Source organism: Coffea arabica, chromosome 9e, assembly GCF_036785885.1.
Source record: "Coffea arabica cultivar ET-39 chromosome 9e, Coffea Arabica ET-39 HiFi, whole genome shotgun sequence".
NCBI lineage: Eukaryota > Viridiplantae > Streptophyta > Magnoliopsida > Gentianales > Rubiaceae > Coffea > Coffea arabica.
This window is the reverse complement of record NC_092327.1, coordinates 31,784,325-31,808,318: the sequence shown is the minus strand read 5'-3', so window position 1 is coordinate 31,808,318 and position 23,994 is coordinate 31,784,325. Positions and strand designations below refer to the sequence as shown.

Below are 23,994 nucleotides of genomic sequence, written 5' to 3'. Positions count from 1 at the left end.
GTATGAAAAAAGGTTTGGATTGCATTTACCACTTCTTTCTTGATGGTAGTCCAGAATTTTTGGAAAAAAAGTGGTGACATACCATCAACCCCAGGAGATTTATCTGGGTTCATAGAGAAAATTTCAGCTTTTATTTCTTCTTCCAAAACTGGTTTCATCAGATTTCCATTGAGTTCATCAGTGATAGTATGGGGTATACCATCCAGTACCTCAGTTAAGTCCCCGACGTCATTACTGTTGAACAGATTCCTATAGTATTCTGCAATCTCCTTGCTCACTGCATGCTCACTCTCAGTCCAAGTACCATCCTCTCGCTGAAGTTTGTTCAGTCTATTTCTCTTTCTCCTACCTTGTACCGAGGCATGGAAAAATTTCGTGTTCTTGTCACCCTCCCTAAGCCATTGTATCCGCGATTTTTGAAGCCAGTACAACTCTTCCTCTTTGTAGGCTTCCTTTAACTGTTTTTTTAGAGAATCCTTACAATCCTTGCTGGTGCTACCTAGAGAAGACTTCAGATCACTCAACTGGTTTTTTATCTGCTCAGTTTTCACTCTTGCATTTGCTTGGAAGTTATTCCTCCATTGTAGTAGAGCTACTCAGCAGTTTTTGAGCTTCTTAACCACTTGAAACATCCTAGATCCATCCATTTCCTGCTCCCAAGCCGACTTGATTACCTCCCCTATATCTTCTCTTTTAAGCCACCTCTTATCAAAGTAGAATCTCTTCTTCCTCTTACCAAGATTCATCTTAGTATCGAACAAAAGAATGCTGTGATCAGACGCATATGAGTCAATATGAGTACACTGAATTTTCTCATACACCTTTGACCAGGAGTAGCTACAAAAACCTCTATCCAGTCTCTGTTTGATTTCTCCTTCTTGATCCCAATTGTTACACCAAGTCCAAGGATGTCCAACAAACCCAATATCCATCAACTGATTCCCATTAATGAATTGCTTGAAGTCTTGAAAGCTGCTTTCCTGTCGACTATTTCCTCCCCATTTTTCTTCATTAGATACAATATCATTAAAGTCTCCTGCTATCATCCATTTTTCTCCCCACAATCTCTTCCTCCTTTCTATAACTTCCCACTGTTGTTTTCTGAACTGATCATCACAACTTGCATAGATGCCTACAAACCACCAATCAGTGTTCACTTCCGGGTCCTCCACATGCGCTTCTATGGTAAAAACAGTCCTCAAAACCTCTATAATATTCACCTCATCTTTCCAAAGAAGAGCCAATCCTCCTGCCTTATTCATTGCCTCCACCACGACCATTTCATCAAATCTTAAAATGTTTTTCACTTTTTCCATGTATTTTGTTCTATTCTTGGTCTCACTTAAAAACACCATACTTGGGGAGAAGAGGTTATTAACCTCTCTCAGCTGGGGAATTGTCAAGGGGCTCCCCACTCCTTGACAATTCCACACCTGAACTCTCATTTGGATCCTGGGGTCCTATAAGGGATGGACCCTTCCCCCTCAGCCCCTAGTTTATTTCGTTTCATCTCATGTCCTTCCTCCTCAACGTTATCCATAGCCACATCCACTTCTGTACTTTTCCTCTTGCCTTGGTATTTAATATTCCCCAGGTTGATACTAATTCCTTTTAGATCCTGTCTTCTATTGCTAGGTGATCTTAAAGGCTTTTGAACCCTTCGAAGCTGCTTCCTAATTCCCTTTTGCTTTGTAGCCATGCTCACCTGATCAACCTGTGTAAGTAACAGGCCATTATTTGCCACCTCCAAAGCTGGTTGTTGAAATTGCTGAACCCCTTGCTCCCTCAGTATATGCTCAAGACCGCTATCTACCATCATAGAAGTCCTCCCACCCTGTTCGTTACCACCCTTTACTTCCCCTGCGTGGGTTATATCCCCACCAGAATTGGGTATTAGAACTTCAGTTTCCTCAACACCCTCCATGTTTGAAACAGATACTGAATTGGAGGTTGTTGCCTCCACTACCTCCCTCTGATCAGTTGGTTGTTCATCCCGCTGGCTTCCTCCCAATTCTGGGACTGTCTCTCTCTCACACTCCTCTTCCGCTCCTCTGGAACCATCATGTACTTGTGTCCCTGGACATTCTTTCTCTATCCATTCCCCATTCTGATAACTCCAGTGGCTCCTTTGGGGGTTAAAAACCACCCCTGTATGTTTTTTCTGAGCAGACATCATCCCATTTGCATGCCCTGCCCTCATCCAATTCCCCTATTGATTATCCCTTTTACCTTCCCTCCCACTCACACCCATTCCACAAGATCTCTCACTGTGCCCTATTCTGCCACACCTATAGCAAAAGTCCGGACATCTCTTGTATTTAAACTGAACCCATTTTGCTACCCCTGCCACTTTGATGGTTGTCCCTCGCAGCAGAGGTTGAGTAATATCCACTACTGTAGCTAGCTTGAGGTGCCTTCCTTCCTTTCCCCCAGTTTGTGGTATAATGACGTCTCTTACCAGGTGGAAAACAGAACCTATTTTCTTCCCCACCTCCTTTGAGATATAGTGAACTGGAAGATTCCAGACTTGCACCCAAAGTGGTGCTAAATTAAAGGCCTTTTCATCATCTTCAATCCCCTCATACCATTTGTTCAGAACCAGTAATTGGTTATCCAATATCCACGGGCCTCCCTGAGCTATTCTATCCCTATCTTCTTCTTTTGGTACAATAAATTGGAACAAATTTGGACCCAACTCAGCCACAGTCAAATCCCTTGGATACCCCCATGCTGCTGTGACAAAGTTCTTCACACCCGTGTAATTAGCTATCTTCTCCCCCACTATTTTCCCTAACAAACTGCTTTAACACTCCTTGATACCTAAAGTTAGCTCCTCGCTCCCCATCTCTGTGACTTGCAGCTCCTTGTTCGAGAGATTAAAACTTTGCAGAATATCCACAATGTCTTCAGCCATTAGGCTTAAATGAGGTACTGCCAGTATAAGTCTCACACCCACACTGACCTCAAAGGAAACCCGATGAACCCACTAAGGGAAAAGAAAAAAATATGCTTTTCTCTAGGTAAATGTTAGAATGGTAGGCAACAAAGAAACAGAGCAATATGCACCTAACACTAATGCACCTACTATACCAGACAAGATAGGAAATGAGAATGGCAGTGAGTTTACCTGTCGGAAACAAAACCACTCCCTTGGAACTTCGTCTTAGCCGGTAGATCTGTTACCTCATAGTAGTACAGCTTGAAAGGGTCTCCATGATCTCAAACAGCGATTCTAGGAATTCTGCTCTTAGTAAAGACTTCTTCAGCTCCAATTACTATGAAAGGGATCCGACCGAAATGCACTTAGAACAATGTATTTAACGCTAAAACCTTGTCTGAAAGATACAAAGATTGAATCTTTTGGGACTGTCGGAACTTTTGGAAGCTCCCACAAAAGGAAGAGTTGCTCTCTTTTTTAGAGAGAGAAAGTGCCCCTACACGCGAAGGGAAAAGTTTTCTATCACCAACCTCGCTTGAAACCTATTTCCTTGTAAAAATTTACCAAATTAAAAAAAAGCAACAAAAAAAATGATTTTAGGTGTGAGAAGATCATTTGATTTCAAAGTGCTCCTCACCTATAATAATAGTTAATTTAATTATTCAATCTAAGTTATTGTTTCATTTATAAGGCCGTTACACATGATTAACGAAAAAATTTCATCATTTGCAATCAAAAGTAACAAATTTTGTATCAAAATTTTTGACTTACCTTAAGATTCTTGTTATCATCATGGTATTAAGAAGAGACAATGGAAAACCAAATTCTCCTCACATCCAATTTTTTATGATCTTTAAGAACATAAAAAAAGCTAGTCTAGCATTTGACCCCTTTTCTAATGCCAAATTAATTTTAAACATAATAAAATTATGGGTAATTTTGTTTTTAAATGGCTTAATTATTTTTAATCAAATTATGGTTAATAGTTTGTAAACGGCTTAATTCTTTTTCATGTTTGAATCCTTTTATTTATTATGCACATCAAATATGATTCATTTTATTTGTCAAGTAAATTAATTAAAAAAAGCCCCCCTATATTGGTTCTCTTTTTATATAGCAAATTAGTTGTTTTTTTAATTTCAAATTATGGTTAATTTAATTAGCAAATTTTTTAATTGTTTCGCTCCTCAAAGATGTGTAAAACATCTTAAATTGTAAGGATAGCAGAGTCATTTCACTATTAATGATATAAGCATTGGGTCTCAAATTGCTGATATGAGAGGTAAGTGATATTTTTAAAACCTCAAAAGAGGGCAATGAAATTGTCAGAATCCTCAAGGAAGGTTTTTCAAATTATCCCTTACCTATATCGAATGGTAAATAATCATCGGTTGTGAAATAGGTATTCTAGAAGTTTTGTGAAAATTTTTCTAAGATTCCCAAATTAAATACATGTTTTAATTATATTTTTATTTTACATGCATCACATTTAAAAAGTATTACGGAAATGTAGTTTTCAAAAAATACGTTTAGAAAAAGTAATCTAAAAGATATGTCCACAATTATACTGGTTTTGCAAACATTTTCTATGACGCAAAATTATTAGTACATAATTAGATTTTGGATTTTTGGAAATTTCTCGTGCTTGTGATTTATATTCCTTAGGTTAGCCCGTTCAGAGGAAGATTGTACTAGAGGACATATAAATCAAAGTCAGAATTGCTACTACTCATTTTTCTAACGGACTTTGTTATATCATTGAGGAAGGTGGAAATCTTGATCAAGATTCATCACACAAACTTGGTATCATTTGTCGGATATTGCGCTGAAGGAAGAGCGCGCTATGGCTCTAATCTGTGAGTATATGGCGAACGGAAATTTAAGACAACATTTATCAGGTATTTTAACCTCTATGTACATGCTTCCTACTTTTTTTTTTTTTTTATAAAATATAACTTTTTATTCCATGAAATCTAAACGAATGCAAAAAAAATACAACAAACATGTCACAAATACGGTTAATCTAAAAAATCATTAAATTTAATAAATTTTTAGAAAATAACAAAGATTACATTGTGAAACTCCAACCGATCAAATAAATCATGAGCAGCCCAATGAAGCTCTATGCAAGTTAAGACCATCAAAACTGCTGTTTAACTGGTTCAAATTCAAAGTCGATGTTGAGATCAGATGAAATGAAGGAATCCCATATTTGACATATAGGTGTGAAAAACTCTTAGATCTGTTAAAGAAATAACAAAAAACTAACAAAACTCCATAATATTTTAGGAAAGAAGAAAACTCTCATTAGGAAACCCTATGAGAGAGCAAAACTCACACTAGAAAACATTAGGAGAAAGAAAACTCTCACTAAGATACTTTGAAAGAGACTTTATTGAATATAAAAAAAAAAAAAAGGCAAAGAGAGGCAGACCTTGGCTTGAAACCAAGATCTTGCTCCATGGAGGAAAAAACTATTTGAAGTCTTTGCAAAGATAAGGTAGAGAAATTTTGGTTATGTTCATGCTTACTTCAAAACCAATGGACCTTACAGAAATTAGAAAAATTTTATAAGAGCGTTTATAGTTGTCCATATCATCTAAAAGATAAAAACAAATACTATAAAAGTTTTGATTATGAAATTCGAGTGAGGAGAAATAAGAAAAACTTAAAGTGGTAAAAAAAAAAAAGAAAATGTACTGGTAAACAAAAAAAAAAAAAAACTAATAAAAACCGATTAGTTTGACTTTTGTTCGATTTTCCCTGGTTAAACCCAGTGAAATGCTATCTTCATTTTTTTAAAGAAAGTTTGGATCAAACAGCTCACTAGCTCCCCTTTCAACCAATTGAATCGGGTGGTGCAATTTAAATTTTAATTCACTGCTTTTACCAATGGAAAAGACTACTTGGGGTCAAAATTACTAGAATATTTCTTAGAAAAAAATACATAGAATATTTTGGAAAAATTGCTGCATCTAATGTCTGAAAACCTAACCGAACCGTTTGTTTTGACCAATCGAATCGTGAACCGGCCATGTCTTCGATCTGGTTCAATGATTAATCCAAAGACTTCGATTGTACTGGTCAAACTCGTTAGGTTCAACCAGATTGCACTAATTTTTTTTTATTTTTAAAATAAATATTTCGGCTTAATTCAAAAGTTTTAATACTAAAACAAATTAAAAAATTACTAAACCTTTGAACTAGGATTGAATTGGTCATACCGATTGAACTACAAACTAGAAGTTCTTTTGCTTCACTTCCAAGTCCAAATTTAAAAGCACTGGCTACATCATGGACTATAAGTTGTACTAAGCAACAATACGACGTAAGCAACAGTCATAAATTAAAAGATAACTGGCCTTAATTTTAGGGGTTCTATATTTGTGTCTATCATTTAGAAATGTTGTGATTTTACGTTGCTTTTTATTGGTAAACTCTTCTTTCACATTCTTTTTGATAAGGAGTAATTCCATTTGTATGCTTGAATCTATTGATATATTAACAATTGTGTGATGTCCATCCACAACATGAGGCATGTGCTAGTTGTTATTTAAAGATTTTTTGGGTTAAGGTATTAATCAAGTACTCAATTTCAATCCAAAGTATATCATTCAAGTGTACGTGTGAAAGAAAAAGATGTTTAGGTACTAAAGTATCACAAGCAATAATTTAGGGTGCCAACTGTCAATCCCTATAATTTAAGAGCACAATTGGTTTAAACTCTTTACTATTCACTATTTTTGATCTTGTGTGTGAAGATTATACATAGAGGAATGTGGCTGGTAAGTTTCTTCACTTATTGATTCTTATTTGAATGACTTTCTTTGAGCACAGGGAAAAATCTTAACCCTTTAAGCTGGAAAGAGAGAGTTCATATTGCATTAGATGCTGCACAAGGTGATTTTCAACTCAGTCCATTCTTTTCTCTTTTGGGATTTCAGGGAATTATTAAGTGATAATGAAGTCAATACATGGTAATGACCACAAAGTTTCATCTCAGGTTTGGAGTATTTACACAATGGATGCAATCCTCCAATATCCATAGAGACTTGAAAAGTGCCAATATACTATTGAACCAAAAATTGCAGGCTAAGCTTGCTGATTTTGGCTTATCTCGAATTTTTTCAAGTGAAAGTGACACTCATGTAACAACAGCAGTGGCTGGAACAGCTGGTTACCTAGATCCAGAGTATGTATTCAATATGAAGTTAAATTTTTCTATTTTCCTAAGCTGCCATTCTATAAAGGTTTCTCAAATCATTGCAATCCTTTTCCTAATTGATATATACAGCGTTAAGTATACAACTGGAATAGTTGTTTACAACTTAGGATGAAAATATTTTGAGCATGTGGACACAATGTACGAGTCTTCTATAAATTATGCTTGGTGAACTTTGCTACAAACTAAATATTCATTTACAAGAAAAAGTTCTAATTCTACTTCTTTTGTATTTAATTAAAGACAAAGATGCAGTTTTCGATTTCAATGCCAAAGAATATTTGTTGCATATTTATTGCAGCATTTAATGAGCCTTACCACATTATAATATATCTATGCATAAAAGTTTCAAAAAAATTAAGTACGATAGTTGAACATTTAGAATTTAAGAAATTTTTTAAACAATATGAAAAAAGATGTAAGCATATTATAATATTTTTTAGAGGCTCATAAATTGTGTTTTCCATTCTCAAAATATTTTCGTCCTAAGTTGTAAAAAAATATTCAGTAAAACTATATATTCTTATTCAAGTTTATAATCTAGATTTTATGATGAATATTAGTTTGTACTGTGTTTGACTGTTCGCCCCTTCTCTAAACCAAAATCCGGGTTCCATCCCTACCAAACTATCTAAGAATTTTTTTTTTCAAGATTTCGTATCCTTCATAGTAAAACTATAGATTATGTGCATTGGTGTCCTTTAATGACATCTAAATTGGCTTTCAGATATAACTACACCTTCAAGTTCAATGAGAAAAGTGATGTTTACAGCCTCGGCATCGTTTTATTGGAACTGAACACTGGAAAACCAGCCATCATAAAGGGCACCGATGATGTCAATATTCACATTGTTGAATGGGTGAACAAAAGGGTAGAAAGGGGAGACATTCATGAAATTATGGATCCAAAACTGAAAGGAAAGTTCCACATAAACTCGGCCTGGAAGTTTTTGGAGGCCGCCATGACGTGTACAATGGCAATGGCTAGTCAGAGGATGAGTGGCATGGAGTTACTTGTTGAACTAAAGCAGTGTTTGGCAATAGAGCTATCTGAAGAGATAGCATCAAGGGCTGCAGATTTTCCGCAGGATGATGGCCTTGAGATAGACACCGCTCCAAGTGCAAGATAGGTCATTCATGATCATTGCTTCTCTACCTCTTTCTGCTATGAGATTGGTGGTGCAGCCCAGTTGCTATGTACGTCTGAGAGAAGAGATTGCATATTCAAACATTTCATTTGTGTTAAATTTCTTATATTCTCTACCTCTTTCTGTTTTGTATTTTATATTTGATAAATTTCATGCCATTAGAAGAATATGTTAACATTATAATCTAAATAATTTTGATAGTCCCTGATAGGGTAAAAGACAATTTCCTAATTAATTCACTCGATTATGCATCAAGTGAATGTAAAAGTCACTCACCCTCCTTACATAGTAGTCCCTTGATCAGCTTCATTGATTGGGAAAAACTGGAATTTTGCAACCCACTCACAATATCTTCCAAGGCTTTAGTTGCTATCAATCTCAAAAGAGAGTTTAAACACCCTGCAAATTCTTAATGTTTTCTTTCGACTGCTTATAAGTTTTAGGAATTAATTGAATCTAATTAGTTTGAGTTTTTTCTTCCTAAACTTTTTTTTGTTGTCTACATTTATATCCTTATTATCATCACTTAATTTCTCGTCCTTTTTTAATGCTTATGCATAATGATTAGCTAATCAATTGTTAAATTACTTTTGTTACCAGTTTTCGATAAGATGATTGTTTAGTTGTTTAAATGAAAATTAGCCACTTCTTTAGTCATGCATACTAATGCAGTTTTACTTGCTAAAATGTGCATCTAAGAGGAATTAACACTAGACGTTCCTTTTTCCCCCTCAAACATGAAACTTGGCCTAAAGCTTACTAGATCTAAAACCTATGAACCGAATATATTGAAGCAGAAAAATATGGGATGTCACACTTGATAAACATTTTTCAGACATCAAACAAGAGCACAAAAATTCACCAATCTAGGAAACCTAGGCTCTATGTTTGGGCACACTTCTTTGTGGTAGAAACTCTATTACTCATTGAGGACTCTACTTTAAGAGAAAAAAAAAAGGACAAAAAATATCAGCAGCCACTAAACTATTCGTCAGATCATGTTTTGGCCATCAAATTATTTTTCGTCAGTAATTGGCCACTAAATAATTTAATCAATAAACCCGTGACCATTTGATCTATAATTGCTTTTAATCTGTAAAATTAGTAGTACACGTGGCAAAATGCAAGGGCAATTTTATCCAACAACTATGTGACCCTGTTCTCCCCTTAATTTACTCAATTGGAAGCCCTAAATCTTCAATCACAAATCGAAGAAGCCGAAAAAGAAGACGAAGAATGCTAGGCACTCTCCTAAACCCATAACAAGAGGAGATGTTATAACAAGAGGATTTAGTCTTGGAATGTAAATTGTAGGATGAGGGATGTTGCTTTTGGGAATGGTATGATCCAACAACATATGAAAGATCAACTCAATGATCGTGGGAACCATTGGAAAAACAACCAAAATTTAGAAGCCAGGAATCAAGCTCCGGACTTCATACATGAAATTGGTTGGCTCCTCCGTAGAAGTAAGTTGAAATTTAGATTGGGTCTACAAGATTCCAACTTGGATACATTTCCCTTCCAGCGACTCAGATGGCCTATAGAGTTCTTAGTCGAACATGACTGGTGTACAGTGGTCAAGATGCTTTTGAATGTTCTGGTCAACAAAGTCATGGGTGAAGAAAAACGCTCTTCAATTGAAAATGCATTGCTGGAAAATGGGTTGCTCCATAGAGCTGTTCGGCAAAATTGTAGGTCCATGGTTGAAGTCCTCCTAAGATACCATCCAGATGCAGAACTGAAAAAATTAAGTCCAATCTGCTATGTACTTAGACCGATGTCAGGGCTTGACTCCTCTGTACATAGCAGCCGGATGCGATGGAGTTGAGCAAGTGCTGGATACATTAACTGATGATCTTGGACTGGTACGGCCCTTCTTAATATGTATATTGTTATTAGTGGAACATCACTTTTGGAAATGGAAAAATACTGCTCAGATCCCCCAGTGGAAAAATACGACCCTTGCTAATATCTTTGATTTGTGTTTGAAGATTTGAGACTCCTAATTGAGTCCCTATTTTTCCTCCACATAATGTTCCATTCGGTGATTGTTTGAGGAAAGAAATTCAGGGGAGAATAGGATCGCGTAGTTGTTAGACAAAATTGCCCCTGCGTTTGGTCACGTGTACAGCTAATTTCACAGATTAAAAATAATTATCGATCAAATGGTCACGAGTTTACTGATTAAGTTGTTTAGTGGTCAATTATTGACGAAAAATAGTTTGATAGCCAAAACATAATCTGACGAATAGTTTAGTGGCCGTTGAGATTTTTTGCCAAAAAAAAAGGTTAAATGTCACCCAAGTTGTAGAAATGTTTAATAAATGCCTTTTTTCTTTCGAAGAAAAGTCTAATGCAATCTCAGAAGAAAAAACTGATGATATTTTACTTAAGCCCAATGTCTCTTGAATGTTATATTGTTGTTGGATAGGTTTTCATTTGCAATTTTTTTATTGCATCACAAATAGTTTTTCAATCACATTTTTATCTTACTAATCACATTTATATTTCACATATATCACATTGATAGTGAGACAATTGTGCATGTTATTTGATGGTATTTGGTCTCAATTTTGGCCACTTATTATGCAAAGTAATAGGTTTCTGCTCATAATTGGTATTTGTGTCAGTTGCAGGCGATTGGTGTCAAAAGTGGTGAAAAGAGACCAAATTCCAGAAGACTATTCATTCTTGAGCGTGCCCACGCCAGAGACCGCAGAATGACGTCCAAAAGATGGACCGCGAGACTTATCCCTGGAAGCTGCAGCTATTCTTGGGAGACGTGTTTTGAAGCTGCGTGGGATTAGGAAACATCTTCAGAAAATACCTTTGGCAACAACTCAAGGAGAAAAATAAGGAAGTTATCATTTATAGAAACAAACTCTCGAAACTATCCTTTATAGAAACAAACTCTCGATTGGTAAAGGGTGGCGGGGAGACTTTAAATAGGACAGCAATAGACTAGGAGTTTTTATCTTTGATCTTGGATCTTTTTCCTTTTTTCCCTCTAAACGGGAGTTAGAGACTCTTTAGCCGTTGTATTCTTTTTCATCAACAAAAGTACATTAAAGCCTAGGATTGCATCATCGTTATGAGGCAAGGCTAGGTTCCTTTACTTAGTTGAGAAATAATCAAGGTCCGGTGCACAGATAATTGTGAGATCTTTCTAATTGTTCTGCGTGATTTTAAATTCTGCATTCGTGAGTATTTAATTATTTCTTGTTTTAATAGCCTATTGTTGTTTGGATCTATTGGATTAATGTGATCAGTTATTCAATTGTCTGAATAGTATACTGCCAATTAGGACAGGGGTGCGTATCACTTGATTGTCTTAAAATTAGTGGCAAACGGCACAATTTCATTGCCTTGCAAGCAGTCTAATCTGTGTCGTCGGAATAGTTAATCTAGTTTAAATGAACTCGCATGTGTATTTGTTAACTAGAATTAGGTCTCTCTAATTTCTAAAATTGTGAATAGATTAAATCCTTCAAGCGTCTCTGGGGTTATCTATTTTACAAGGGAATAGTTTAAGAGCGTCTCTGAACCATCATATAATTGAGAGATTGATAGTTTGGCGGTTGCTGAATTGCTAGAACTAATTTATTTACGAACGTATAAACTATTCCAGGGATCTGTGATCAATTGCATGAGCCGATGCCGAAATTATCTCCTTGACTAAGTTGTCTCAATTAATTGTTTATTATATTCTTTAACTACTGCACTTTCTTGCGATTGAAAACTCAGTACTCTTACATCTTTAATTTGTTCTTCTTGTCTTCCTTTCTAAAATTTTCCAAATTCTCTGTGTTTAGATAAATCTACTAGTTCCTTAAGGAGACGACCCTACTCACTACTATACTCGTTCAGAATCTAAAGATGCAGTTGAAAAAGGAATTGAAGTACAAGAAATGGAACCCCAATATCAAATTGTTCAAGTGAATGAATCCAGTGAACAATCTCCAAATGCGGTGACATCTCAATGCGGTGACATCTCTCCCATTCATTAATCAATATTCTCCTGACTCTTATTCTTTAATTCCTGTTAGTGAGATTGACTTTATTATAGCAGAAGATTTTGAATTTCATGACAGGAATAAGTTAAGTGTCACGATGACAAAATATCTCGAACTAATAAGTGCTCGTGATGGAGGAGTGAGTGAAGAATTAAAGTCATCACTTGTTTGTTTGGCACCATCTACAAATTCATGGAAGACCGTACCTTGTGTACTCAATGATTATTCTATTTACGAGAGTTATCAGCACTATACAAAGGATGAAGCATTGAAATGAACCACAAGATTTTATCCGCCGTGAATAAACAGGGCAATGTCTAGCCAAAGACGTTAAAGAGAGGCGCTGTTTGAGAGGTAACCCAAGGACTAAACTCTTTGTTATTGTTATCTTTCATTATTATTATTATTATTATTATTATTATTATGTCTCATTCCCAGTGCTTTATTGGTGTTAGGCAGAAGACTGTGGCTTCCTAGGTGTGCCCACGCTTTGCAGGGTTGCTCCAGAAAGCTGTCGACAAACTGGTGAACAGAAGATTTTAGCTTCCAACCCGTGCCCACGCTTCATAGAAAATTTCATGGGTGCTGTTACAAAGAATGGACAGCCGACTTATGCTTCTTAAGTGTGGTAATGCCTCTCAACCAAGTGCCGCCGCCCAGGCCGCCGCTGCTCGCCATTGCTGCCTCACACTCTCTCGACGTCCATCCCCTCTGCATCCTATGTACTTGGAGATTTTTAGTTCCGCGCCTTGGCGGATGTCCTTCGTGAGTTGGATGAATAAGTTGATCATTTGGATAACCGTCTCACAACCTTGCAATTTCATTCTTCTATTCAGACACAAAATCTAGCAGCCTTCTTTGCCCATGTTGGATTTCAGCCACCTCATTCTCTTCCCCTATAGTGCTTTCGCGGCGTCCTTTCAGCATTCAGGGAAGTTCTAGCTCCTTTCTACTTGGTTTCTATTTTCTTTGCTACATTGAGGACAATGTAGGATTCATATGTTGGGGGGAGTAGTTGAAAATTGCTAGAATTTGATGCTATGATGATCATTGCAATTACTCTACAAGCATGAGCAGTGATATTATGTGGTTAAATGTCTTGTCTTCTTAATAATGGAATTGAATGAAGAAATTTGCAAGATTTGGCTCTTAATATCCTGTTGTGAGCTGTCGAGCCAATAAGCGTTGCATTGATAACTGTTCTATTTTCTTTCATTGAATGATATCACACATGATTTGATTGTTCTAGAACTTGCTTTGTTATGCATATCAAGATCACATTCCTGAATTTGATGCATTAGAATGATAAGGGCACTTAGGCTAACCATTTTTGCTTTCTAAAGACCAACCTTGATCAGATGTCCCCTAGTTGACCATGGTTAAGTCTAGACCTTTTCTTTGTTTAATAACTCATTTTGTCACTCCTAAACCCCTTGTGTTCGAACCCTCTTTGTTTCTACCCTATGTCAAAGGAATGCCTTGATTTCAGTGCATGATGATTTCAAATTAGGTTGAAAGGGGATGATTAAAGTTAGCGAGTGTGTCTATATCCCCATGTAGTTGGGCGTATTTGAAACAAAAAAAAAAGAAAGCGAAAAAAAGGAGCACACCAAGAAAAAAAAGGGAAAAAAAAGAAAAACAAAAGAGAAAACAAAAGAAAGAAGAAAAAAAAGAGGTATGAAGTGCTAATTGTCAATATGTGATCTGTTGAGATGATTGGGTGAATCCCTTGGTTGTGCTGACACTTGCTAATTTTTGAAAAAATTTATGGGAATGCTTTGGAAAGATCAATGGAATGAAGAAGGAAATTGGCATTCATGTAGTGGGTCAATGGTATTGCCTTTGACATAATGAGTTTAAATTACCTGTTTGATCCAACCCGTACCTGAACCCATTTACAACCCGTATCAAGACCCTTTGATTTTTGCATTAAATTTGATTACAGTGGTGGCGATGTGATATATTAGCAAGCATATGATAACATCATTTTATTGTGTGGTGAGAGTGACCTTTTGTGTTTCATGTCAGTGTGGTGAGTAGTCATATACCATTCTATAAGAGAGGGTTAAGTCTTGCAATTTCTGAATTTGATGACATTGTTAGGAGGATAGGACACTTGTGCTCGCATGTTGGACTGCTACATGTGTGTAGCTGTAATTGTATCTCTGACTTTTGAAATGTTTGAGGACAAGCATTGTCTTGGTGTGGGGGGATTTGATAGTGAGACAATTGTACATGTTATTTGATGGTATTTGATCTCAATTTTGGCCACTTATTATGCAAAGTAATGGGTTTCTGCTCATAATTGGTATTTGTATCAATTGCAGGCGATTGGTGTCAAAAGTGGTGAAAAGAGGCCAAATTCCAGAAGACTATCCATTCTTGAGCGTGCCCATGCTAGAGACCGCAGAATTACGTCCAAAAGACAGACCGCGAGACTTATCCCTGGAAGCTGCCGCTATTCTTGGGAGACGTATTTTGAAGCTGCGTGGGATTAGGAAACATTTTCAGAGAATACCTTTGGCAACAACTCAAGGATGAAAATAAGGAAGCTATCATTTATAGAAACAAACTCTCGAAGCTATCCTTTATAGAAACAAATTCTCAATTGGTAAAGAGTAGCGGTGAGACTTTAAATAGGATAGCAATAGACTAGGCGTTTTTATCTTTGATCTTGGATCTTTTCCCCTTTTCCCTCTAAACAGGAGTTAGAGACTCTTTAGCCGCTGTATTCTTTTTCATCAACAAAAGTACATTAAAGCCTGGGATTGCATCATCGTTATGAGGCAAGGCTAGGTTCCTTTACTTAGTTGAGAAATAATCAAGGTCTGGTGCACGGACAATTGTGAGATCTTTTTAATTGTTCTGCGTGATTTTAAATTCTGCATTTGTGAGTATTTAATTATTCCTTGTTTTAATAGCCTATTGTTGCCAACACTCTTCACACCAATCAACTTTTAGTATGAAAGTCAAAATTGGTGATTTAATTAATTCTGTTGAATTTTGTGTAGTGCGTACTACAAATGAATGCACGATCTTTGTATGAATTGATTTGTTGGTTGAACAACCTATCACCATTTTCCTGAGAATTAAGTACGTACGAAATTCAAAATTAGTGTATTTTTTTACATAATTTATAAATAGCATTATAAAAAATAAATATATATCAAGAAATTTTACATTCCTTTGTAATTCTCTGATATAAGAAGCATCACAACCAAATACGAATCGTGCATGTCTGTCTTATAGATTAAGATGCATGTTACCACTGGAATCTCTTATTTATATGCTAATATTGTACCTATTTGACAAATAAAATGTTATATACAATACAGAAAATATGTTGAAATTAAAAGTATATGAAATTAATTACCTAACAACAGTGTTGACCACATCATTACAATGCAGACCAAAGTGACAAAGAATATGATAATGACAATCTTTTTGTGATAAGAAACATTAACTCTTTTGGCCTAAAGGTACAGAAACTGTCATCATGACAATATCAAATACTATACATAGTTATTGAACTCCAAGAATCCAAACTAAGTCGCAAACAATCTGAAAATGTAAATTTTCTATCGTAAGAAATTTCTCATAGCAAATTCCATCATTTTTGTATCTGGAGGGAACTTGGTTTCATCAAAAGTCAAATACCAATACTTGTGCCATAGGGAAAAAGATGACATAAAAACAGTGATGGACATCTATTGCTCTGACCATAAAATAAATTTTTATACTTACTGTTGCGTAATAAGTTGTTATTGAATCATGAGAAAATGAGTCTAAAATGATGACCTATTACCTAACATTTCACTTCTATTTAAAGATGAAAGGCAATCATAGCAATAATCAATCGAAAATATTACATTATTGGGAATAATATTTAGAAAAACAATGGAAATGCAAATGTTTAAAGAATAAACAGTACCAGAATTTCTAATTTGATGCGAACGACGTTTTAATCGGTGTAGTTGGGATTTTGTCCTTGGAATTTGATGTGAGATTTCTCTTTTGTCAACGCAAAGTTGCTGAAACTTTTCGAACTACTGTGTGGAATCGTTACGGTGTACGTTTCGTTTTCTAAACAAATGTTTCCTCCTTTACAATCTTGCGAGTTTGAAATTTAGCTGTCGTTAAAATGCTTGTAGGCGGGCATGTTCCATAGTGAAATTAGATTAAGGGTTAAAATGGATATCATAAAAATGTTGAAGGAGAAAATAAGTTCTTGGAAAAAATGCAAGAAAGTTCTCTTAATTGGAGTGAGCACGCAAGAAAGTTGAATGAGCGTGCTATGTTTTGGAGAACTTTTAATTGAAGTGGAATTCTTAAATTGAAGGACTCTTAATTGGAGTAAAAAAGTGGGGGAAATGGAAGGAAAATATGAGCATGATTATAGGATTTTTAGGAGCGGTTATAGGATTAGTTAAGAGATAAACATCTTAAATTGGAGAACTCTTAATTGGAGTGGGAAAACGTGGGGAAAATGTGAGCATGATTATAAGATTTGTAATATAGTCAATAACTTGATAGTATACTCAAATCACCGATGAGGTAAAGTTTGCCTAAATAATTTTTATAGTGTCCTATTTCCTTGCAAAAAAAAAAACACTAAATAGTCCTAATTGCCATTGCAAGTCACAGCAACGTGCTAGTGGCATCTAGTTCTAATTTTTTTTTGGGTCAAAATCTAGTCCTAATTGGTTCTACTGTTTCTTGATCATGTTGTATGCTTCCAAATTCTAGTTAGCGTGTAATAATTGATAATGGCTTATTCTATTCTTTCATGGTATTGGACAGGTGCAAACCACACCAGAAGTGTGATAAATTTACTATAAACTCCTAATATTATCTCCCATAATTTTTGTATACTTTTTAAAAAATTTAAACTTTTGTCAACAATAGACTGGTCACGCAAATAAAAAAAAGGGACTCGTCACACATCTTATTGTTTGCCTGAAAGAACTCAATTTAGCAAATTTTTTAGAATAATGGTGAAAAAAATCATAACAATGGAGGAACCTGGGTTTGTTTCTTTTTTTTTTTGGGATTTGAAACAGCCCTATTCATTTTTTAAAAAATAAATTAATTGGCCATCTTACGTTCATTAAGAAAGGGAAATTTTTTTTTGCCACTGCACATGGATGTCCGACCATCCTAAAGGAAAAGAAAAAACAATTATTCCATTCTTGCGACTTTTTTAGGGTTAAATATAGTAAGCCCCTTAACTTTACATTTAATTGCACTTTACCCCCTCAACTTTACATTTAGTTACATATTCGTGATTTTTTTGAAACGTGATTGTAATTTGTAAAGTTCATTTGTAGGTGTGGTTATAGGATTAGTTTAGTGATAAATATTTCTTAATTATAAAAATGTAAAATTGTATTAAAATAGCATACGAATAAGCATTTGTATTTAATTGAGGAGTAAAAAGGATTTAAAATATAAAAACAAACTATAAACGGTTTATGAAGTAGATAATGGAAATTTTTTAAATTTTAAATTTGACTGGTGATAGGGTTGGTTATAACCCACTACTTTTTGTGTATTAAAATAAATACAAAAATCTAGAAAAAAAATGAGAAGTTTGGAAGTCATTGAGAGGCTCTCTCCTAAAAACCCACTCTGCAATACATATAGATATAGATTTGTATAGATGATCTATAAGAGTAACGACTTCATATATTGTGAAGCCAAGCGATTTGATCACAGATCTCAACTTTGCTTTTACTAGTGTTATAAGATAGCATCCAAGAATTGGAAATTTTAAATATAATTATCACATTTTGAAAGTTGGGCTCATGAAATCAAGTAGATGCAGAGGTGTGATGTCTTGGAGCAGTGATCCGCAAGCTTGTCTATGCCTGGCGAGAAGTGACATAATAAAATTGAAAAGCTGGGATGTGTGGAAAAAATTTAAAAGCTTTTAGCAATGTTTATCAATGGGAAAAAGTGATTTGATGGGCATACTCGTTAGATAATCTTGACGTAATGAAGTTGAAGAGGACACTACTGCTATGAAAATTAAATTGGGAAAACCGTTCAAAAAATTTCTTGCATTTTGCCAAATAAATTTTTTCATCATTCACTTTTAAAATGTTAATTTTACATCCTTACAAATTCAAATAAAAAAAAAACTTGATTCTAATCTAGGGTTTTGACTACTTTCATCATGTAACTCTTATGTGATTATTTTTTAGGGGCAAAAAGATTAGTTACTATTTGTAGTTAAATAAATAACCCAATTTATATTTATTTTTTTCTCTAAAAATGTGGAGTCTGATCTAAATTATATTTATTTTTTCTTCTAAAAAATTAAGATCTGACCCAATTCATATTCATTCTTGCCCCTAAACAAATGGGCTGATTTCTTAAATTATTTAAAAATTCGGTAAAATCTAGTAAGTGGTGGATTTGTTCTTTATTTAAGGGTACCTATATAGTCATACCTCATGTACTACATGTGGCACCCAAATAATTTTTTCTAATTTTAAATGTTTTTAAAATGTTACTTTATTTTTTTAATTTTCAAAATAGGGGCCACACGTACTATATTACAAAAAAAAATTACAAACATGGGGGCCGTGGTTATTTAATTAAGTGCAGTTTGGTTTGCATATATATATATATATATATATATATATATATATATATATATATATATGTTTGTTTGGATTGTGTTTTATTTGGAATATTTTTACTGTAACACTTTTTGTGATGTGATGTGTGTGAGATAAAAAGGTAATTGGGAAGATAAAAAGGTGTATTGGAAATTGTAATGATGATGTAAGCAGATAGTGCAAGTCCAAGCGAGGATGACAACACACCGTGGAGAGCCTGCGGTGGTCTTCAGTGCGGCTGAAATAGCAGCGATTGCTGCTCCATTCCGCTACACTTTGGTTGGGAAGTTCTCTAAGGGGCGGTCGCTGCTGCCTGACCTGAGGAAATTCTTGTCGACTCTTGATTTGAAGGATACGGCGACTGTGGGATTGTTAGATGCTAGGCATGTGTTGCTGAAATTTCAGTGTGAAACAGACTTCCTTCGCGTTTGGGGACGAAATTTGTGGTACGTGAATGGATGCCCCATGAGGGTTTTTAAGTGGACATCTAAGTTCCATGTGGACAGAGAGTCTTCCCTTGTTCCCGTTTGGTTTAGATTGCCCAAACTCCCAATTCACTTATTTGCTAAGCCATGTCTATTTCATCTTGTCTCCTGCTTGGGTACGCCGCTTTTCGTGGATGCGGCTACGTCTTCGTTTTCGCGACCGAATGTGGCACGGGTATGTGTTGAGGTGGATCTGCTCAAATCGATTCCATCGAGGGTGTGGGTTGATATGGGAGATGGGGATGGCTTTTGGCAGGCTCTTATCCCTGAGAACCTTCCTAGTTATTGCAGCCACTGCTATCGTCAAGGGCATGGCGAGGATCAGTGCCGTGTGAAGCACCCTGATCTGCGCTTGCCCAAGACGCAGGGGGGTCTGGTCGCAGGGGAGATGGGCGCAAAGGTTCGCTCCTCACAGGCTAACACGCAGGGTATAGAGGGTGAGGAGCGAAGGGTGGTGAGTGAAGGCGCTGCGGTGCAGGCTGGTGTGACGCAGAATTCAGGCGGGGATATTTTTTTCTCGTAGGTTAATACCCTGGGTATAGAGGGTGAGGAGCGAAGGGTGGTGATTGAAGGAGACGGGGTGCAATCTGGTGCGACACAGAATTCGGGTAAGAGCCAATCCGAGGGGGCACGGCACGTTGACACCCAGACTACTGCTGTGGGAGATGCGTCGTGCTTACTGAACCAGCTTGGAGGATCTACGGTTGCGCTCGTGGAGAAGGGGATAGAGGTTGCTGCTGATGCCATTCTTCACGCTATGTCTGACTGCGTGATTGGCGAACCAGAGGAAGTGCTGGAAGGGACTGCTAATACTGGAGAGTTGGTGCTGGGGGAGCTGAATGTGGCAGTTGGCCCGGGCATGGTGGAGCCCATACGCACCAAAGAGGGGGCTGTTGTGCCAGGGGAGAGCTGCAAGGAAGAAGCTGTCAAGGATGGACGACAAACAGAAGCTGCCGAAACTGTTGCAAAAGCAAAGTCCGTTGCTGATGATGAAAGGGAGGGACCATTCGATCAATTTGCAGTCCATGCCCACGGGAATGATTGTGAGGGGTCCCATATTTTAGTGGAGCAAATATTGAGAGATGGTCAGCAGCAAATGGCCGACAATACTTCATTGAGAAATCAAAATGCTGACAATTCTAATTGGAATAAAAGTGAGGGGTCCCAAGCTTTTGAGGAGCAGAATTTGGGAGATGATAATCATCAAAAGGTCAACACCGCTGAGCCCAAAATTCTTTATGGTGCCTTGCATGGGGTTGAGGATGTACCGCCCCTTGTGGTTACGAGTACAAGTACAAGAACAGAAACGAAAACAACAATGCCTCAAGATCCAGTGCCACAATTCAAAGATGTGTTCGAAGAGATTAAATGGGAAAAATTACATGGTACAGTTCCCCGACCACATCAAATTCCTTTTATTCGTTCAAGTATAACATGCAATGACAACAAAAATGAAGAAGAAGACGACGATTCACATCGCGAAAATCACAAAGATCAAGACCAATGCCTAGTTCAAGAGCAATTTACCCAAGTGATTTCAAAGAAAGCGAGAAAACAACTTTCAAAAAAAGGTAAAACAATGCAAACACGTCAAGATCTCAAACCAAATCCCCATGCTCACTCGCAGTCACACAAATGTGGGGCACCTTCGTGTGGATAATTTCTTTGGATTGATCTGTTATGTCTTTAAAATTCCTTCATATGCGCGTTTTATTTTTTATCATTAGATGTTTCTTTTCCTTTAACAGAGGTCAGGTTTGGCCCTCTTTAATTTGATGTACTCTTTTTCGGTTATAAATAAAAAAAAAATTATCATAAAAAAAAAAATTGGGGAAATAAAACACAATCCAAACAAACCTCCGGTGCTTTAGTTTCTGCCTTGTCCCTTTTGATGATGCATCATACCAAACTTCAGTACACATCTTTTTCTTTTCTTTCTTTTTTTTCCTTTATCCCAAAAAAAAAAGTGATCAAATTTTAAACAAATAATCCTTTTTGTTTCATTTTTCTGGAAACTAATTAATTGTATGATCAATATAATCGTACTAGCTACTGTTAAATTAATGTTTTAGCTTTACTTGCTGTTTGATTAACAAATGGCAGCAAATTAAGGCATCAACTGGGTGAGGTACGAAGAGGATCAGTGGATTTGGTCATTTGTTTTGCAATATATATTAAAATATAAAGGCGGCTGCCGCAACTATTCAGGTACGTGCATAAACGCGGGATGAAAAAAAATGTGGAAAACAATGAAATTATTGTGAATGGGTAAATTAAAAGCAAATCCTGCCCCCAAGAAATAATTCAAAGCCACTGCATGTGGCCCCTACAGATTAACCTTATCAAACTTGACCATGTCTATAAAACCCCCACTGGAGTTCATTGCCATACCCTAACTTGCTATTCAGCCCTGATGGAAAGCACTTGGCTACTCTTAGCCTTGGCATGGCTGGTTGCATTGGCTTTTCTCCAATGTTTTCAAACCCGGACCGGACCGGCCAGTTTGACCGGTTCGACCGCGAACCGGACATGTGTCCGGTCCGGTCCATAGCTTATGTTGACTTGGATAAAAAACCGGTCAAACTCGTAAAAAACCGTTCAAACCTTCAAAACCGGATCGGACCGTGAACCGCGGTTTTCCAATTTTTGAGTCAAAATTGACAAAATTTTCAATTTTGACCGGACCCTAATCTTCACTTCACTTCAGTCTTCCTCTTCGCCGCAGTTCGCACTTCGCTTCGCGGCTTCAGTCGTCCTGGGTTCCTCTCTGGCTCTCTCTGCAATTGCCGAAAATTGCCTTGCCTGCCGTTTCTATTTCCTTCTCCAAACTCCAATTTGATCCATAGCAATCAGCAAAAAGGAAGCACCGAGGTCCGAAGCTTGCAGTTTATATTGCAGTATCAGCAATATGCAGTATCAGCAGTATGACGATGAGGAGGACTGGGTGTTGTTTGGCTGCGGCTGAGAATCCAGTCGGTGGCCTTAACGATGTCGCCGCCGGCGGCCTTTACAGCTTCAGGCTTCAGCAGCCAGAGAGTTGAGGAACCCCATGCTCACCAGTTGCTTCATCCTTACGTGCATCTTTTCTCCCTTCCTCTGGCGCCAACTCTCATCAAGGAATTGGAATTTGGCACTTTCCGGAAAGCTGAAATATCAATAGCCCACCCCACTTTTTAACTTTTCCATCTTGCTTCATCTTACGTTGGTCACATTCAAAAAAGTTGCCCTTCTTCTTCATGTTATTACACTAGTCACCCATAGTCACCATAAGGGTTAATTCTAATTAAACCCCCCACCCCCTCAAAAAATGTTTCTTTTTCACATGAATGTCTAATTGAATCAATTCACCTCTTGTGCTATTATAAAGTTTTCAATCAGGTACAATTGGTTGGATAGCCCAATTTCAGCTTGAGTTTGGCATGTGCATTACATATATACTAATACATTTATACTGAATTACCAATTACACTTTTACTAATTATACATTTATTCTATTTAGCCCAAGTAGGCACCGATGAGGGGGGAATGTTTGGGCAACGGGATGAGGCACTCCACCCCCCCGGTTGCCATTCCTAGTGGTGATGGAGATGGGGTTTTTTTATTTTTTTTCTCAATACACCAAAATTTCCCTGTTGCAATTGCAGTAAATTCTAAAACAATTACAGTATTGTGGTTCAGTATTTATATCTTATTCTATGCATAGGTCTAGGTGTGTGTGTCTATATATATATTTATTTATTTATTTATTTATTGAACCGTTCCGACCGGTTGAACCTCGACCCTTTCATCTCACCGGTTCGATTGACGGTCCGGGTTTGAAAACATTGCTTTTCTCTCAAAAGCATTCACTCACAAACGCCTCAAGCTAAATCATCCACCTGGACCAAAACCATGGCCTATTATTGGCAACCTAAACCTCCTCGGTTCAATCCCACACCAATCCTTGCACTTGTTGTCCCAGAAATCTCTGTTTTCAAACTCGGACCGGACCGGCCGGTCGAACCGGGAACCGGCCAGGTAGCCGGTCCGAGTCACATTAAAAAACCGGAAATTTAAAACTCGGTCAAAGCCGGTCAGAAACCGGGTTTGACCGGGAAAAACCCGGTTTTTCCGGTTCAACAGTAATTTTTTTTTAAAAAAATTCAAACTTTTTAATATTATGTTTTGACCCCCTAAATTGTTAAAACTTATTGATATACCTCAAATATTTGATACTTTATAAATATTGTCCTAAAATTTGATGTTATTTTTCAATTAAATTCATAATTTTAATTCTAAACTTGTTAATATTTATTAAATAATATAAATTGCTACTTGATTGTTCTAATTTCTTTGTATTTTCTTGTTAAATATATTTAAAACATCAAATATATATGGATATACCTTTATTAATATCAATATATTATTAGATATTATATATATAATATTTTAATTTTTAAATAATTTTTATTTATGACGTCATCCGGTTCGACCCCTATCGACCCCCGGTCGAACCCATTGACCCCTGACCCCTAACCTCGGCCGAGTCGCTATCCGGTCCGGTTCTGAAAACATAGCCAGAA

General features: G+C 36.6%; 1 protein-coding gene across 1 annotated transcript; it reads left to right on the top strand.

The window, feature by feature from the left end:
- Positions 1-6,899: 6,899 nt before the first annotated feature.
- LOC113709863 (probable LRR receptor-like serine/threonine-protein kinase At4g29180) lies at positions 6,900-8,290 on the top strand. The gene is made up of 3 exons (XM_072065768.1): positions 6,900-6,941; positions 7,030-7,130; positions 7,888-8,290. The coding sequence occupies exons 1-3, from the start codon at positions 6,900-6,902 to the stop codon at positions 8,288-8,290; spliced, it is 546 nt and encodes a 181-aa protein (XP_071921869.1).
- Positions 8,291-23,994: the final 15,704 nt, after the last annotated feature.

Excerpts from the sequence above, each read along its gene's own strand:
- LOC113709863 (XM_072065768.1), top strand. The coding sequence starts at position 6,900 with ATGAAGTCAATACATGGTAATGACCACAAAGTTTCATCTCAG. Across the intron at positions 6,942-7,029 it reads ACCACAAAGTTTCATCTCAG|GCTAAGCTTGCTGATTTTGG; the intron begins GTTTGGAGTATT and ends CAAAAATTGCAG. Across the intron at positions 7,131-7,887 it reads GCTGGTTACCTAGATCCAGA|ATATAACTACACCTTCAAGT; the intron begins GTATGTATTCAA and ends ATTGGCTTTCAG.